General features: G+C 39.6%; 2 protein-coding genes across 3 annotated transcripts in view; both read left to right on the forward strand.

Annotated features, from left to right (window-relative positions):
* The window catches only part of LOC137287232 (serine-rich adhesin for platelets-like), a 62,678-nt gene extending 56,008 nt beyond the window's left edge, over positions 1-6,670 (forward strand). For both annotated transcript variants that reach the window (XM_067819425.1, XM_067819426.1), the window contains exon 5: positions 922-6,670. In XM_067819425.1, the coding sequence (XP_067675526.1) occupies positions 922-4,225 (3,304 nt within the window). In that variant the 3' untranslated portion in view covers positions 4,226-6,670. The remainder of the gene's footprint in view (positions 1-921) is intronic.
* Positions 6,671-9,621: 2,951 nt separating this feature from the next.
* Positions 9,622-16,299, forward strand: LOC137286538 (zinc finger protein 595-like). Its single transcript, XM_067818458.1, has 2 exons — positions 9,622-9,728; positions 12,958-16,299. The coding sequence occupies exon 2, from the start codon at positions 13,124-13,126 to the stop codon at positions 16,163-16,165; it is 3,042 nt and encodes a 1,013-aa protein (XP_067674559.1). The 5' UTR covers positions 9,622-9,728; positions 12,958-13,123; the 3' UTR covers positions 16,166-16,299.
* Positions 16,300-16,813: the final 514 nt, after the last annotated feature.

Genomic DNA, 16,813 nt, shown 5'->3' on the forward strand with positions numbered 1-16,813 from the left:
TCAGCAACCTACTGAATTAGAGCTGATAGGAAATACATTGAAAATAAATACCCATATCTCATACCTGTAGAAGGAATCAACAGTTTGGGTATTTGAGTGAGTGAGTTTAGTTTAATGCCGTTTTTATAAATTTTCCAGCAGTATCATGGCAGGTGACACCAGAAATGTGCTTCACATATTTTGCCCATGTGGGAAATCAAACGTGACAAGTGAAAACTTTAACCACTAGGCTTCCCCACTGATTTTGATTTTTCCTTTTCTGATTGCATAGGGCATGTGGTTGCTTATGGTATTAAGCACTGGTTTATGTGACCTAGACTTGACTATTTACAGGACACCATGACACAGCAGGAAAATTGCTGACTGGTATGAATCAATGTTCAGGAAATCGTTCATTTGATACTTTAAGCTTGACATGTAAATGAACAAAGAATATCATCTGATAGTTGAAGTTTGACATGTGAGTGAGTGAGTTGAGTTTTATGCTGCGCTCAGCCATATTACAGCTATATGGCGGCGGTCTGTAAATAATCAAGTCTGGACAATACAATCCAGTGATCAACAACATGAGCATTGATCTGCGCATTTGGGAAACGATGACATGTGTCAACCAAGTCAGCAAGTCTGACCACCTGATCATGTTAGACGCCTTTTATATCATGCATGGGTTGTTGAAGGACTAGTCTACGTCACGGGTCAGTTGACATGTAAATGAACAAAGAATATCGTTTGATAGTTTATGCTTGACATGTCAATGAACGAAGAGTATCATTTGATGGTCTAACCCTCACATATAAATGAACGACGAATATCAAAAATAGATATGTTTATTCTTGACTAATTCCTTCATTATATGAAATGTCTTAAATTGTTTAAAGGTATTTGGTTGTGTCAAGATAACATCTTTTTCAAATGTTTCAGACCCGATGGTTTGAAGTACAGTCCTGGCCAGGATGTGGCTCTTGAGGATGATGAAATAAAGTCAGTGACTGGGACCAAGTCCCACTTCACCAAGATGGACACTGACGCCTGGCTGCAGATGTTAGCAATGAAAGCTGCAAGTAGAGATGATGTAACCTCCGACTGCGCAGACACTCTCAAGTCACTCTCCCAGCTCACCAAACAAAACATCCAGGCACTGGATCTGATGTCTCCAGCTCTCAAGCCTCCACAGAAGTTAGATGATGAGGCCTCATCTGTGTATTCATTAGATCAGGAAGGCTTCTACACATCCTTCCACAATGATAGTGGCTTGAGGCGTAGCACTGCCACACTGGATGGAGATGTGGATAAAATGTCACCTGTGAAAGAGGCACAGAGTATGCTAAGCATGTGCAGCACTAACACCGTGGAGAGTGTCATCTATAAACCTAAAGATGGAGAGATGTTAGCATCCCCCACAAGTGTTAAGAGAGGGGGTAAGTGCCCTCCTCCACCACCCCGCAGAACGAGCAGTATGGAAGTTTGTGCTAAGATTCCTGAGAACGACGGCAGTAGTAGTTCAGGAGGTAGCACCTCTACACTCAACAATGATGGATCTAAACCTGGGCAGAAAGGCTTAGATTCTTCTTTTTCTGAATCTGATCAAGAAACCATCTATGCAAGACTCAAAACCAAAACCAGAATTTCGTCAGGTATGTATCCATCCTGGTGCTCTGTTTCTGATGAAGACTCCACACCAGAAAGTTCCCGAGAGAAACTGATGAATGGGCACAAAGATGTCAATGGAAATGCTTCTAAACTTTCGCCTTTTTCTAGAAGCATGTCTCAGCCGACATCAATTGTGATGACAGCCGGACAGGATCTATCCCTAGGTAATCCTACCATGGTAGGATTGTCAAGAAAGGGAGAAGAGATGGATCTGGATTGGGAAGGTCATACTCTACCCAAGAGACAGTCCTCAACAAAGATGATGGATGACGAGGATTTCACCACCAATTCTTGGCCAAGGTCTGGTATTTTGAAGAGAGATAAATCGCCCAATGGCAAATCCCAGAAAACATTAAACTTTGCACCTATGATTAATATGTTTGATCCAAAGTCCCCTAATGGTGTGCAGCTACCTTTGCCTGAAATGTCCTCCTCATCTTCGGATGAAACAAAGACGTCCGCAAACTCACTTGCAAGTGCCTCAGATGATGGGTCCTTCTACAAGCTTGCTATTCCTCTAGGTACACCAGAGACTGTAAAGAAACATCATGGAAAGATTCCAATGAAATACCAACCTGTCATAACAGTCAAACCTAGACCTAGATCTGCTACAGATGCAGGTCAGAAACCTGGTGCTTATGTGAAACTCTCCCCTGGTTCCCAGCCACCACCACAGAGTCAAGTTGTATACCCCACTAGTGTCATCAAGCCATCTACCTCTACACCAAATGCATCAAAAACGCCTTTCAGAAATCGCTCGTCAAGTTGCAACAATCGAGTACGAGCTCACTATGCATCTACAGATGTCATGTCACAGAGTTCAGGGAGCTCATCCTCCATTCCATCCATCTCTTCATCATCTGATGGTGGCTACATGGACATGAAGTCTGCAACTATCAAGAGTTACCAATCAGACTCTTTAAGCAGTAGCAGCTCCATTGCCTTATCTGACATTGACTCTAGCAGTTTGACTTATGTCAGCATGTCCAGTGCTAACTCTACCCCAACAAACTCCACCCTCACCTTGACACAGGATTCAGGGTCAGATATGTCAGGGTTAGAAGATAAGAACAATTATATCACTGTTGGGCAGAACCCAGTGAAATCTATGAGAGACATGGCTGTTGTGAACGGACCCACAGTGTCTAGTCCACCAACCTTTTCCAGTTTTAATGGACCCAATACCAGATCATTCACATCAAGCTTATCCCCATCTCCCACTGTTGAAGCACCTAAAATGGTCATGCATAGATCTTCCACAAATCCTCGAATTTCAGGTGGTTCACAAAGTGTTTCTCCTGCTTCAAGCTCCTTCATACCTCATTCAAATTCAACCAACCAATCTCATCGACATTCCCTATCTCCTCATCAATCAACTCCAGTTAATAATCCTCCCCCTAGTCAGTCCAGCTCAGTCCAGAGACCATCTGATCTGGCAGTGTCACCAATACAACAGTCACAACGTCCTAAAGACAGGCGCAGATCAGCTCCTCTCCTTGGACAATCCCACAGCAGCTTCTACTCTCAAGGCTCGCCAAATGATGCCTATTCTAAAGGATCACCAAATGGTGGCTTCTCTCAAGGATCGCCCAGTAGCTTCTATTCCCAAGGATCACCCAGCAATGCTTACTCTCAAGGATCACCAAGCAGTGTGAGGTCATCAGATTCACATGCTTCTAGTAATCGAAGTGACTCTTACAGAGTAGCCATGAAGACAGAATATGATCAGGGATCACCATCAACTCCAAACAGAGCTACGTCATATGGAGCTGCCGTTACGAAGACAAACTCAGCGCCTCCAGCAGTTGAACCAGAGGTTGTTAACAGAGCTGATTCCTACAGATTTGCAGTGAGGAATACTAATGGTCTTGTAGACATTTCTCATAAAAGGAACACTTCTTATCGTGTTAGTCTCCCCGAAGGAGAAAGAGACAGTAGACTTGATGCTTTAAATTCATGGAATGGCAGTGGTAAGGACCTCCGTAGAATGTGCATCACAGATATTGATCAGTTAAAGTGCTATTCCGATGATGATTCCACCAAACGGGCAAAGGAAAAGAATGGAGTAGGGCTCTTTGCGACTATAAACTCCAGCAAGAAGAAGATGAGTTCTAAATCAGACATTGAATCTTTGCTGAAAGTAAACAAAACACCGTCTCCAGACACTGGCAGCAAGAAGTTAAGCAAGGCTGATAAAGAAAAGGACAAGAAAAATGCCAAGGCAAGGTCATCCACTTACATCAGGTTCGATCCGATCTTTGAGGACAAGGAGGACTTCTTCAATTCATCCTCTGACACGCTTAGGGCACCATCCATGTCATCCCTGCGTCCACTTTCTGCATCACACTCAAGCGAGACACTGACCACAGAGGAGGGTCCTTTGTTAGGGAAGAAGCTGCAAGCTCCAGGCCCTGTAGGGAAAAACAAGGGTTCAAATGGCAAGAAACCAGTAGATGAGAGAGCTGTTATGTCCATTCTAGACAGCATTAAGTCAACAATAAAATCTATTTCTGGTCGAAGTCCTGATAAAGAGGACAGCCATTATGTGGCCCAGCAGTATGCTTCAGAAATTTGAGGGTTGCAGACAGAATGTACAGTGACAACCTGTTAATCTGGACAGTCCATTTTCAATTAAAATATAATAAATTTCTAGATTAAATATTCAAGACTACTTTGTATTGTTGTTCCTTTGGATTCATGTTAAGGTCCTAACAGTAATTATCCAGAAGGTATCATCCAAAGTCCAGATTATGTGGGTTTCAACCTATACAGTCACTGGTGGGTGTCAAGGTTGTTGCTACCAATGGGTTTCAGTGTGTGTACATGTAATTACCCTCCTCCTAAGATGAAAGATCCATGACAAAGTCATTTCTCCTGGATGATGGTTGAGATCAAATCTCCATTTTGTAACACAGAAGCCAAAATGTGTGGGTAAATACTTTTTTTCGTACATGGCCTAAATAGAAGTGGTGTATGGTGGTAATACTTGTAAAATGATACAGAATGAGATCTGAAATGAACATGACATCCAAAATAATGTAAACGAAAAAACACCTCCATCAGTGAGTAAAATGTAAGCTGATTCTTTAGGTTGGGAGTATTTGTCTTGACAACAAGTTATGCCATGTGATGCTTTTGTCATACCTGTTTGGCTTGTTTAAAGTGTAAATAGGAAGGGAAGATATTTGTGACAATTGTGAACATTGTGACAATTTTCAGGAAGTTTAAATAGTCTTGTTAACAAGTTTGTACTGGTGCAGTATTTGACATATTAGTGATTAAGTTAAGAAACTTGGTAACCAGAAAGCTTGAATGTATATTGAACACCCTTGATTCAGGTGTCCATAAAGACATGTTGATTCTGATTGTAATGTCTTCATTATAAATGTAAATTAGAAGAAATGTTTGTTTTGAAAAAAAACAGTGATCATATACATTTTGGCATTTCAAATGTGTGGTTAGGGCACACAATTTAAGATTCTTCAGCATTATCTAAACTGAAGAAAGTTCAGTTTTTATCAAATTGCAAGGACATGTAAATTTATTAGTATTTAGTTAATGGTTACTGAATCTAAAGTATCTGATATTGATAGCAAGATGAATCTTGTCTTATGTAAGACTAGGTGCAAAGATTGTGAATGATGTTTGTCTTATTGGGGGAATGGTTCAAAACTATTTAAGATTAATATTGGGTATTTTAACATACGTGTATCCTTTGTTCATATTCATCAAAACCAACTCATGCTTTTTAAATAGCATTCAGCTTTAATACCTCATAGGTTGATTTGTAAATAGTTTAAGTTGAGTATGATCATCAGTATATTGCCACAATGATAATTTAATGTAATTTCACAGTTTTTCATCAAATCATCACATTGCCATTGCTGCTGCTTGTTCATCACACATAATAGTAGTTCTACCTATACTAGCAATTAGTTGTATTTGTGCCCAAACATGAAAACAGTTAAGGCCAGATCAAATTTATTCCTTGTTTTACAGATTTGTGTCCCCAGAAAACTTAAAGGAAGGGAAATTTGAAGTGAAATCATCCTAGTAATATTTCTTCTAAATACTAAAAGTATTTTACTTTTGGCAATTTGTTCAGTGTATACGGGGCAAAAAATAATTCATGTAGGTATACAATTTTTACCAATAAAGACATTACAATTTTACTTTTAATTGATTTCAATTTATGTTTTGGTTTTTTTGCTTGAAAAAATACAACCGGTGGATATGTGAAACAAGAAATAAAATTGGTCTGGCCTAACTAGAGATTGACATTATGATTAAAGAATAATATTTCTAATGATAACTTAAGTAGATTAATAGAAATAATGTCACGGGCATGTGTTTAAAATGTTGATAAAGTAGTGGATCCAGGAATCAAATCTAGCTTCCGATAGTATATTTACAGCAATGTCTACGACATGTTCAGTGCAAAAGCTTTTCTAATACTGCCAGGAAGTCCATACAAATTATTTCTATTGTTACCATTCTTGCAAGTATGGCTAAATTATTTATTTTCATTATTATTCTACTCGCATGAGTCATCACTATTCACATCTGAAGTCAGTGTCATAAATGCTTTTAAGACAAAAAAATCTTCTTAGTTTGTTCATGATTCAACATTGCAGTGTAATTAAGTGTCCTTTAGACAAGAAACAAACTGCGGTCTAAGTGAAACTGCAGCCACATGTATCTCTCAATTTCCTTTTAATGAAGTTAATAACAGATTTTAATACCCCATATCATATTATCTTTATTATTACATATTATTTTGATCATGTGATCATTGTTGCTGATTTTACCATAATATACAACTCCACCTAGTGGACTTCATCCATCATCCTGTTTGATTTTATGGGGCTGTACATTTCGCATTGTAATCATTTTATTTGTTTAGATTGTTTAGCTCATTGAGTGCTGTTTGACTTAGAGTGACCATCCTGTGATGGTTATACTGTGTGCATATGTACTGTCAACATTCCTAGAATCAGAATAAAGTATTTTAGATACTTAACTAAGTTCTTGTGTTATTGAAATCAGTTTTAGATATACAAAGGCAGTGACTACTAAGGCAGTACCTGCGTGTTCATGGTCCGTGGATCACTCCAATGATTGGTCAAAATAAGGCTGAAATATTGTTGATGTGATGTTAAATATTAACTCACTCGGTCACTAGACTTGTGATTATATGTTTCTAGTACAGTGCAATGTAAGGAACTCAGAAGGTGGTCAGTCTGATTTCGCTTTACATGTGGTATAACAGATTTTCCCTGGATGTGATTCTGATGTGATTCCTGTCAAGCCAGTGGCCAGTTCATTGTAAGGAACTCAAAAGGTGGTCAGTCTGATTTCCATGACAGCTGTTCTGAAATCATTTTGCCATCCTTGATGTTACAGCCACAGCAGGAAACACAGATATATGGTCCCTAATGTAGCCACCCAGTGTCTGACCAATATTACAGAAATTCTGACAGAAAAATCGCAAAAAATATTGATCATTTCAAAGCATCAAGGCGGCATCATACAAAAAACATTAAAATATGGTACTTGCTGGTCCCTGCTTTGCCCTTGGCATACATATAATGGGTAAAAAAGGACTTGTCAGCTGAGTCAGTACGATGTGCCTGAGTAGGGCGTTCATCCTAACATGATATTCAAAGAGCTAGCACAATAAAACCAGTTTAAGTCAGGGCTAGTACAAGCAGCCACACATACACATGCATACCTTAAATCCCTTTTGACCTCGACGCCTCATTAAACTTAATAACTACAAGTCTTTCAGTTTCTTAAACATATATCATGCAGATTATGCACAGAAGTTTTTGTTAAAACTATTTATTTTTTTTCTTCATAATTCCATAAGTGACGACCACTGGTACAAATGTCGCAAGTCAGGTACGTTGTTCCTCAAGCATAGAAGAAATGCCATTCGTGTATTCACTATAGAATAATTGCAGCAAACAGATCTAGAGTCATGTTAAAAATGAATGTATTCTCCAATACACGTTCTCATTGCTGGCCTTTTGTGTTACACCATTTTGATAAATCCCACAAATGAAACGGCAAGATGAAACACTGAAGACGTTGTTAGGCCTGTAAACGTTTGAACGTTTAATGTGTTAAAATTTCTGAAAGTTCATGAACATAGGCGCACGCAGGTGCGGGAAGACTGTGCATCCCCCTTTAGTCCAGAAAAATTGTTAACCCCCGTAAACCTATAAAATCTCGTAAGTTTTCTCGTAGCCATTGTACCTTATGTACTGTAACACAGGAGCTACGGATGCTACGAGAAAAGTTACGAGATCTTAGGCTTACGAGAGCTTTGTGAAACGGGGCCTCGCACACTGCTGTATCATCAGGTGGGCCAATATGCCATTAGTGAGGATTCCACGATGTTGGCCTTGATTTTTTTCACGCGGGTGCCTAAGGAGAAGAGCATAATATTGGTCAACAATGGTGTTAACCTTCCGGTCGTAGCTCGCCTTTGGAATCGCAGGAAAACCTAGTCATTCACGTGAGCTGATGCAGCAAACTTTGCCTACTTAGTTGGAGTAGATGTTTGGGGTTTCCGCTGATTTGGCTGTTCTGTGGTCTTTGGTCCATGTTGGTAAAGTCACGATCCACCAAGAGATAGAAATCACACTACACAACTGGGAGTTCTGCATCAAAGCGACAAACTTTCTCATGAGAGATGATGAACCTTGGGCGCTTCTGATCAGGAGACAGAAGTCTTGGATGAAGCCTATGTGTCATGCCTGATTAATTCAGAACGTGATAAACTGGCCTAAGAATTGCCTTCCATATTGCCTATGTGTTGTGTGCTGAGTCGTCAACCATCCAAAGTCGTGACATGTATACTGGAGGCTCTCGTTTTACTTCTTTAACCCCTATACCCATAGGAGGAGGGAATATGGACGGCTGTAGGGGTTTGAGAGACTCAGTTTTGTCAGTTTTCATCACTGCGGAAAATCTATAGTCTATTCAGAACCGTGAAGATCCAGGATTGAATTAGTCTTCTGCTTGTTGTACGAGGAGACAAACGGGATCGGGTGGTCAGGTTCACTGACTTGGTTGACACTTGTCATCGCATCCCATGTTAATGATCGCCAGATTGTCTGGTACAGACTCGACTATTTATAGACCAAATGGATCTTATTTAACACTTGGTTTGGAAAACTTAACGCAGGCAGTGAAGACCGTATGGAAGTGAGAAAAAAATCTATATGCAGTTCCTCCTCCTAGTCAATCAGTTCATACAATTGTGAGTGAGGTTCTTAGGGAGATATGCTGAGAATGCTCTGCGGTGTGATTCACATTTCACATTCTCTGTTTTCACATTCAGTAAAATGGCAATACAAAATGCTCAAACAAAGGAACGGTAGGGTAGCCTAGTGGTTAACGCGTTTGCTCTTCAAGCCGTGGGCCCGTGGATTCAATTCCCCACATGGGCACAGTGAGTGTCCCACGCAGTGATATTGTCTGTATATTGCTAAAATCGGCGTAAAACACAACTCACTCACTCACCCACTCACTCACACAGGCAAATTCTATAGATTTATAATTTTTTTCCGTAGGAACGTATGACTCTAACTTCAATTGTTTTCACCCCACATATATTGCGCTAACTCATCTGTTAATCGTACATAGCTATAGAATTCATATTTTACAGGAACCATACCACAATGAAGACTCTGCAAATCTCACTGAATTCTGATATGCAGTCAAAATGCAAGCAATATGTTAACATTTATTTGTTGTCATAACTGTGTCATGTTTTAGTATATTTTTTTTTGTAATGTCGATAATATCACAAAGGTGCCATTTTCAAATCCCAGGAACCTCTTCTGAAGGTGCATGTGAAATAGCTGTGATAAACACTTGTTACTCCACTGAATCTAAGCATCAATAGGAATGTGCTGACTTGTTTCTCACAACCAATCAAAACGCAGTCTCACATCGAGACTCATTTTCATTGGTCGCGCAGCTGCCAAAATGGCTGCATTTAGACATCTTCGTTCGGAGAAAGAATAGGAAGCAATCATAGCATCGCGAGACATCGCTCCTTTTCAAAGGTATTATGTCACGTAGAGAAGTGTTGATATGTCAGTTCTGCAGTGGGTTGTAATTCACCACGATAGCTCAGCAAATGACTGTGAATCTCCTCCGTGTAGCCCGATAACTGAGTCGCCTAAACACCGGCGACAGACACGGCTCGTGACAAGGAACGAGGCCTGCTTTCATCGGTCTACCTCGCCGAGTTCTCACTGACCCTAACACCTTTCTTGTGTATTTGCGTGATTCTTTCTTTTGTGATGTGTACAGCTTTCCCAGCTTGATCTAACGACTGAAAATACAGCTGATATTCTGTCGTTTTGCACGACCTCCGCGCATCTGCTGTATAATTACTGCATTGCAGTGAACTACCGTAGTTACCCAAAGACACGATCGCTAATTATGTAACTCTGTCAAACTAGGGATACTGTACAACAGGGATAGGTCACTCGCTTGCTTCCTTTACCTTTTGCACTAATTAACGTGTTCTTCGTCATTCTCCAACGCACACAGTGACTTGGCTCGTTCCACGTGCAACTTCAGTTGCGTTTAACCAGGGTGACTATATAGAGTATATACGTTGTAGATTATCAGTTTAACAGAACTTCAGTCAGTTTATTGTATCAGTCGGAATTTTACAATGAATGAATGGATGAATTATAGTAAGAATTAAGAGCAAGAATTATGTGAATTAATGAATGAAATAAAGAAAGTACATATGTGAATGAATGAAAGAATAAATGATACACCACAGCCTTCCCTCCCAAAACATGTTAAAAAACGCAAAAGTATCGCGAGAACATGTGTTAACATCCGCTGTCCTTTTAAAAAATCTACTTTGAAACATTTTTGTTTACATTAATAATTTATTCAGATATCTTATTGCATGTGGGGAATTGAATGGACATTAACAAAATGTTAACTAACACTGACACACTGTCCTCAAAAATAAAGTGTAAAACTATCACAAAGCGTTCTAAAACACCTTTCCAGTTTTGTCAAATAATAAGATCAACAAGAAAGAAAGAAGTTATGGAACTATAACCCTCAAGCATCAATGGCGAATCAGATCAGATCGGCGATATGTCACATTTTTCACACACCTCAAATACACCCTAACATTCTTTTTTAGATTATAAAACTATCATTATTACTTGCAAACATTTCACCTGATAGTATATTCCCCTCATAAGAATTAAAGGTGTATGTGAAAGATGTTTTTGAAGTAATAACTAGAAACACTCAAACTTCGGCGTATAGTATTTCAATGGCGAAATGTCATATTTTTCACACACCTCAATTACACCCTAACAATTTTTTAAGTCATAAAACTGTCATTATTACATGCAAATACCTTTCAACTAAAGGTATGTTTCCCTTCTAAAAATTAAACGAATTTGTGAAAGAAGTTTTTACTGGCATAATTTAGTCTATCTTCGCAGTGAATTGAGAATAGAAGCCAGTTGCCAGTGAAGTTAATCAGCTGTTGAAAATAAACCTGGCTCAATCTTAAATACTACACTGCCACCATATTGGCTACACTGGTTATGTAGCGACCCGACACATACGTTCAGCGGCTTTTCGAGGAGTTTCTTCTCCCCCTCTATATAGGCTCCCTGGTAAAACCGAGCGTAAGAGTTCCACCCAGACGCCCCACCCCCATCAAAAATCAAAATACAAACTGACAGGCGTACCACACACCTCACTCAAAATATGCACTCAGTAAACTTAAAAAGGTGAAAAAATCAATCAATGAGTTTATTTCAGTGTTGGAATGTTACACTTGGAAGGACGACACACACACACACACGCACACACACGCACACACAAACGCACGCACGTACACACACACACACTCACACTTCCTCTAGAGGATATTTACTATGTAAAATGGTGGAGGTACAGACGGAACTCTCTGGAAACTGAGTCACATTTTGGACAAAAATAGTTTTTACGTGATTCTATATTTCACTAAAAAGGTCTGTCACAGCTTTGATGCAGATATATAGGTAAGTTTGTAGAACGACAAATGATGTCTAGTCTAAATTGATATAGATAGGTGTCATACTTATTGGTAAATGTTAAAAAAATTAGGTTAACTTGAGAAAAGAATAATGTTGGAAAGACATGCTGAAAGGGCATTACATAAAACATTGACTGATATTTTACATGAAACAACCCACTTCCTGTGAAGAGACTGAGATTCTTGCATATGTTACTCAACACAACTGTTCAAGTTATGTTCTAAACCATAAATCTTAGAGGTCACATGCAACGTAAAACGCAATGTTGTAGGTTTGGATACCTTAGGCATGCACTTAACGAAACAAATCATCAAAAAAGCCAATTCAACCTATATAGTTGAAAAAAACTGCAATAAAAAACCCCCACGAAATCGGAGTTCAAACGATTCACTAGTTTTCCCCCAGCCCTAGCGGAAAAAGTGTTTCACCAGCTGTGCTGCGCACAGTGAATAGGTTAGCAGAGTTTGAAACAATATGCATGCCCAAAGTATGAGGTCGTTAGCAGTAGTCTAATCTTGGTTGTGTACACAAGCAAGAAAATAATCTACTCGTTACATAACAAAAAACATGTTGATTGTGATAAGCAGACTCAGAGAAAACTCAATGTCTGTTTTATTGACACCTATATGTCTACCTGCCTGTCTGCTAATGGCAATATGCAATGCACAGCTTCAATCATTGACCACAGTGCAATTTGAAATTAACACTTATTGGACTGATACGCCATGTACAGAGAGCCTGTTATCTAAGTGTATCGGCAAATGAGTCCGCCAATGAAAACATTTCGTAACACTTGAGAGCACACCCAGTGGCTCTGACAGAGTTTTGTATGCCGAGTCCTTCGTTTTGAGCGTAGTAGACCCAAGTACAAACATATTGCATTTTTTATCTGCGATTGTACGCTTATAACTTTGTTTATTTCTTTTTTTCATGTATATTATATGTGATGAATAAATGATAATTGTGTTTTAATTATGCTTGTTTTTTTGGTTGCATGTGACCTTTAATGATATATATATTCTTATGTGGAACCGGACAAATACATATACAGTCCCCTACCAATTTGTTATTATCATCATAGAATATTTAAATAGCTCATTGATTTGCATATACCATTGTGGTTATGAAATTTCACTCTAGTTGTATGAAAGGTGAATGTTTCAAATTTCCAATATTAATCTCCCAATTTCCCTTTTTGATTAGTTTCCCATTTTTCCTATTCCAGGATCATATCAACATTGAACAAAAGACCATGAGATACAAAGCCATGATTGATTTAGGATTGGAGAATATGTCCTGCCACATAAACTTGAAATTATGTGGATGATGTGATGATTCAGAAGTGTCACACACAAAGTTAGAAATCTGGTCATGACATCTTAGACAGAAAAATGTCAGACAGCGAAAATGCTTCCTTGATAACAAGTCTGTACAGTGAGATTGGCTCCTCTGAACCTCATTCTGTCCAAGTTACGGTCCGACTGGACCAGGAAGGGAATTCAGTCATTAATATTCCCGAAGCTGGCCCTGCTAAGGATGACTCAGTCACATATTACTACAGATGTGGACTGTGCCAGCTTGACTTTGTGACCTACCAAGAACTAACCAACCACCTTCAGCATCTTCACCTAAGGAACCACCAGTTTTCTTTGAAAGGGAAAGATAAGGATTATTCCAGCCTCAAACATGTCATTGTCATCACTGGAACAGAGGCGTTCCACTGTGAGTTGTGTAATGTTCAGTTTGCAGAATCTGAACATGCCAGGGAACATTTCAACAGCCATCATGGATCTCAGCTTGGCACATGTGTTGATGGTGTCATTGAAGAAAAGATTTCAGATTGGAAGACCAATCAAGTCAAGAAACCGTTTCTGTGCAATATCTGTGGGAAAGGGTTCAGCAAACAGTCAAATGTTGCACATCACAAGAAAACTCATTCATTTAAAAAGTGTAAATACTGTGATAAAATGTTTTTGATTCATTCTGATTTGGAAAAGCATCTGTCTAATCACAAAGGGCACTGGACCGATTCAGTTGAGTTTCAGGTTGATGAATCCAAGGAAAAGGGTGAAAAATGTGTTGATGGAATTGTCCGCAATGTTGAAATGTCTACATTAAATGAAAATCTCAATACAGTGGGGACAGGCAAGGAGCAGACGGCAGTTTTAGAGCAGACACAAGAGAAAAAGGACACCCTGACCTCAGCCGAAGCTTTGACTAATGATAAGACTGATGAAAATGACAGTTTTTCTGGAGATGATTTTGATGAGATGATCTCATTTGGCGATGCTGCTGTTGATGTAGTATTGAATGATGTAAAGAAATTTACATGTCATGTCTGCGGTAAAACTGTAAATGGGAAGCAACAGTTTGATGATCATATTGCAACACATGATGAACAGTTTCAGTGTGATCTATGTGAGAAGGTTTTCACGACAGTGGAGCAGCTTGATGATCATGAACTCACTCATGGAGGAGAGGATTTATACAAATGTAGAGTATGTGGCCGAACGTTCAGACAGACGCGGCATCTCAAACTCCATCTTAAGATTCATGTCGAGAAGTTCAAATGTGAAGAGTGTGGTGAGACATTTCCCACGTATTCGTCACGGAAAGAACATGTGCGAAGCCATATTGAATCTGCTCCATTCAAATGTGATATCTGTGAAAAAAGGTTTACCTTAAAAAACTGCTTGCGTCGACATTACTCAATTCATTCAGGTGAAAAACCACATAAGTGCAAACATTGTGATAAATGTTTCCGGTTGGCTAGCAGTCTTCGATACCATGAACGTGTTCACACAGGTGAGTTTCCATTGATGTGTGATTTCTGTGATAAGCGTTTTCGCTTGAGCCAGGCTCTGAAAAAGCATGTTGCCAGTTTCCATGCTTCTGTCAAACCCTACAAATGTGATATTTGCAATAAGGGGTTTGTTGAGAAGGGTCGTCTCACTGCACATAGAAGCAGGGTCCATTTTGGTCTGAAAAACAAAAAGACCGACAAGCCTGAGTCATCTGACGAAAAACACTCTTCATATGCTTGTATGGTGTGTAAAGAGGGATTGAAAGATGCAGATGATTTAGAAAACCATCTTCGATCATGTCCATCTCAACATAAAGAAAACAATGAGCTTGTTCTGGAGGAAAGAGTTGATAAGAATGAACAGCTGAAAATTTTCCTGTGCGTTAAATGTGAGAAAGGATTCACCTCATGTGAGAAACTGCTGGCTCATATGAGAAGACATGGAGAACCATCGTGGTTAAATAAGTCCGGGTCATGTCGGAGTACGTGCCATATCTGCAACAAGACCGTCAACCATCTTCAGAAACACCTGGTCACCCACATGGGCTTGAAGCCATTCAGTTGTGAAGTTTGTGGCAAGTCCTTCCCAGAGAGATACATCCTCACTAAACATATGAAAAGTCATTCTACAGTCCGTCATTACGAGTGTAAACTTTGTAACAGTGCTTTCAAGAGGGGTGATAATCTCAAACGCCACCTCAAAGTGACTCACAATGTTGATCCTGAGAAATATGAAATTAAAAATATCACATCAACAAAATCGAAGACCTATACGTGTAAGAAATGTGATGTTAATTTCACAGATGAGGATGAGTTTAAGCAACATAAAAAAACCCACAACGAGAAAATGCCAGCTATCTGTAGCATGTGTGGGAAGTTGTTCACGAACATGGTTCACCTCAAAAGCCACATGAAGATCCATGCAAACTGGAGACCGTACATGTGCGAAACGTGTGGGAAGACTTTCACAGAAAACAGTCAGCTGAAGAAACACATTCGCATACACACCGGAGAGAAGCCATATTCGTGTCAGTTTTGTGACAAATCTTTCTCCCAATCCTGTTCTCTCAACAACCACATGAAGAGTCACCAGTTTGTTGGAGACACTCCCTTTAAATGTCATCTGTGTTCTGCATCCTTTGCATATTGCGGCGAGCTGGAGAAACACAAGCGAGGTCACATGGGGACTGATGTGTTTGGTTGTGGATTGTGTGGTAAAAAGTTCTCTCACCCAGATGACCTCAAGCACCATGTTGGGACCCATTTGGAAAAGCCATCTGAACTGCCAGCTGATTTACCAAGTCAGACTGGCATCTCAAGTGAAAATGTTACAACAGAGGGCATGTCCTATCCCCCTGACTCCATGGTCACCACGTCCTATGGAGGGTCTTTGGGAGGACCAGCAGGAAACTTTGACAGTCAGGTCACAAGCAATATGTCTGTAGGGGCAGATCTGAGTGGTCTGACCGGTCCCATGGCGACAGCTCCTCCTGTTGCCATGGTTACTGGTATGGAACCGTGCATGCCCCTCCCAAGCACTAGCATAACCCAGAGTATGAACATGCAGCATGTCCAGGCTTTGATGAGAGAAGCAGAAATGATGATACAGAACGCTCACCAAAATCAGTGAGACATCGAGAAGTGGAAATCGGTTGTATTCAGGTCATGTTTGACAGCAAGGATTAAATATCAGGGTTCGTCATTGCCAAACCTCTGATAGTGATTATGGTATGGTAACATAGTGTCAATAAATATACTGTCCAGATGACAACAGATTTAGTTATCATTCCCCAAATACGAAGTAACAGGTGCATATAGCGTTAATTCTGTCCGTCCTTCCATCCCAAAACTTTGCCTGGAGCATGTCTCTTAAAGTTTACATGCCAGGTTCACCAAACTTCATTACCCATAGATGTGCCTTTTGCTATTTTGAAGTTTTTCAGAATTTTGCTTTTTTACTGTTTCCATGGAAACACGACTTAATGCCAAATGTGTTTGATGTTTTTTTCCAGAGCATATCTCTTAAAGTTCACATGCTAGGTTCATGAAACTTCACATGCAAGTTAACCATGACCCATAGAGTTTATCCTCTACTTTGTAGTTGTTTACTCCCATCCTTTGATCTGTCCAAACCTGTTCTGGTGCTCAATTTTAAATGTTGACCAAATAGGAGTACAAATAACAACATTGTTTTTCTCAGAGGTGAAATTGGCAAAAAAAACCTCACCTATTTGTTCATTAAAGCCAGAAAGACAGTGATTGACCACCCCAGCAGTTA

The sequence above is a fragment of the Haliotis asinina genome, chromosome 6 (genome assembly GCF_037392515.1).
Source record: "Haliotis asinina isolate JCU_RB_2024 chromosome 6, JCU_Hal_asi_v2, whole genome shotgun sequence".
Taxonomy (NCBI): Eukaryota; Metazoa; Mollusca; class Gastropoda; order Lepetellida; family Haliotidae; genus Haliotis; species Haliotis asinina.

Bases quoted from the DNA above. Each gene is read 5' to 3' on its own strand.
- LOC137286538 (XM_067818458.1), top strand. From the start codon at position 13,124: ATGTCAGACAGCGAAAATGCTTCCTTGATAACAAGTCTGTACAGTGAG.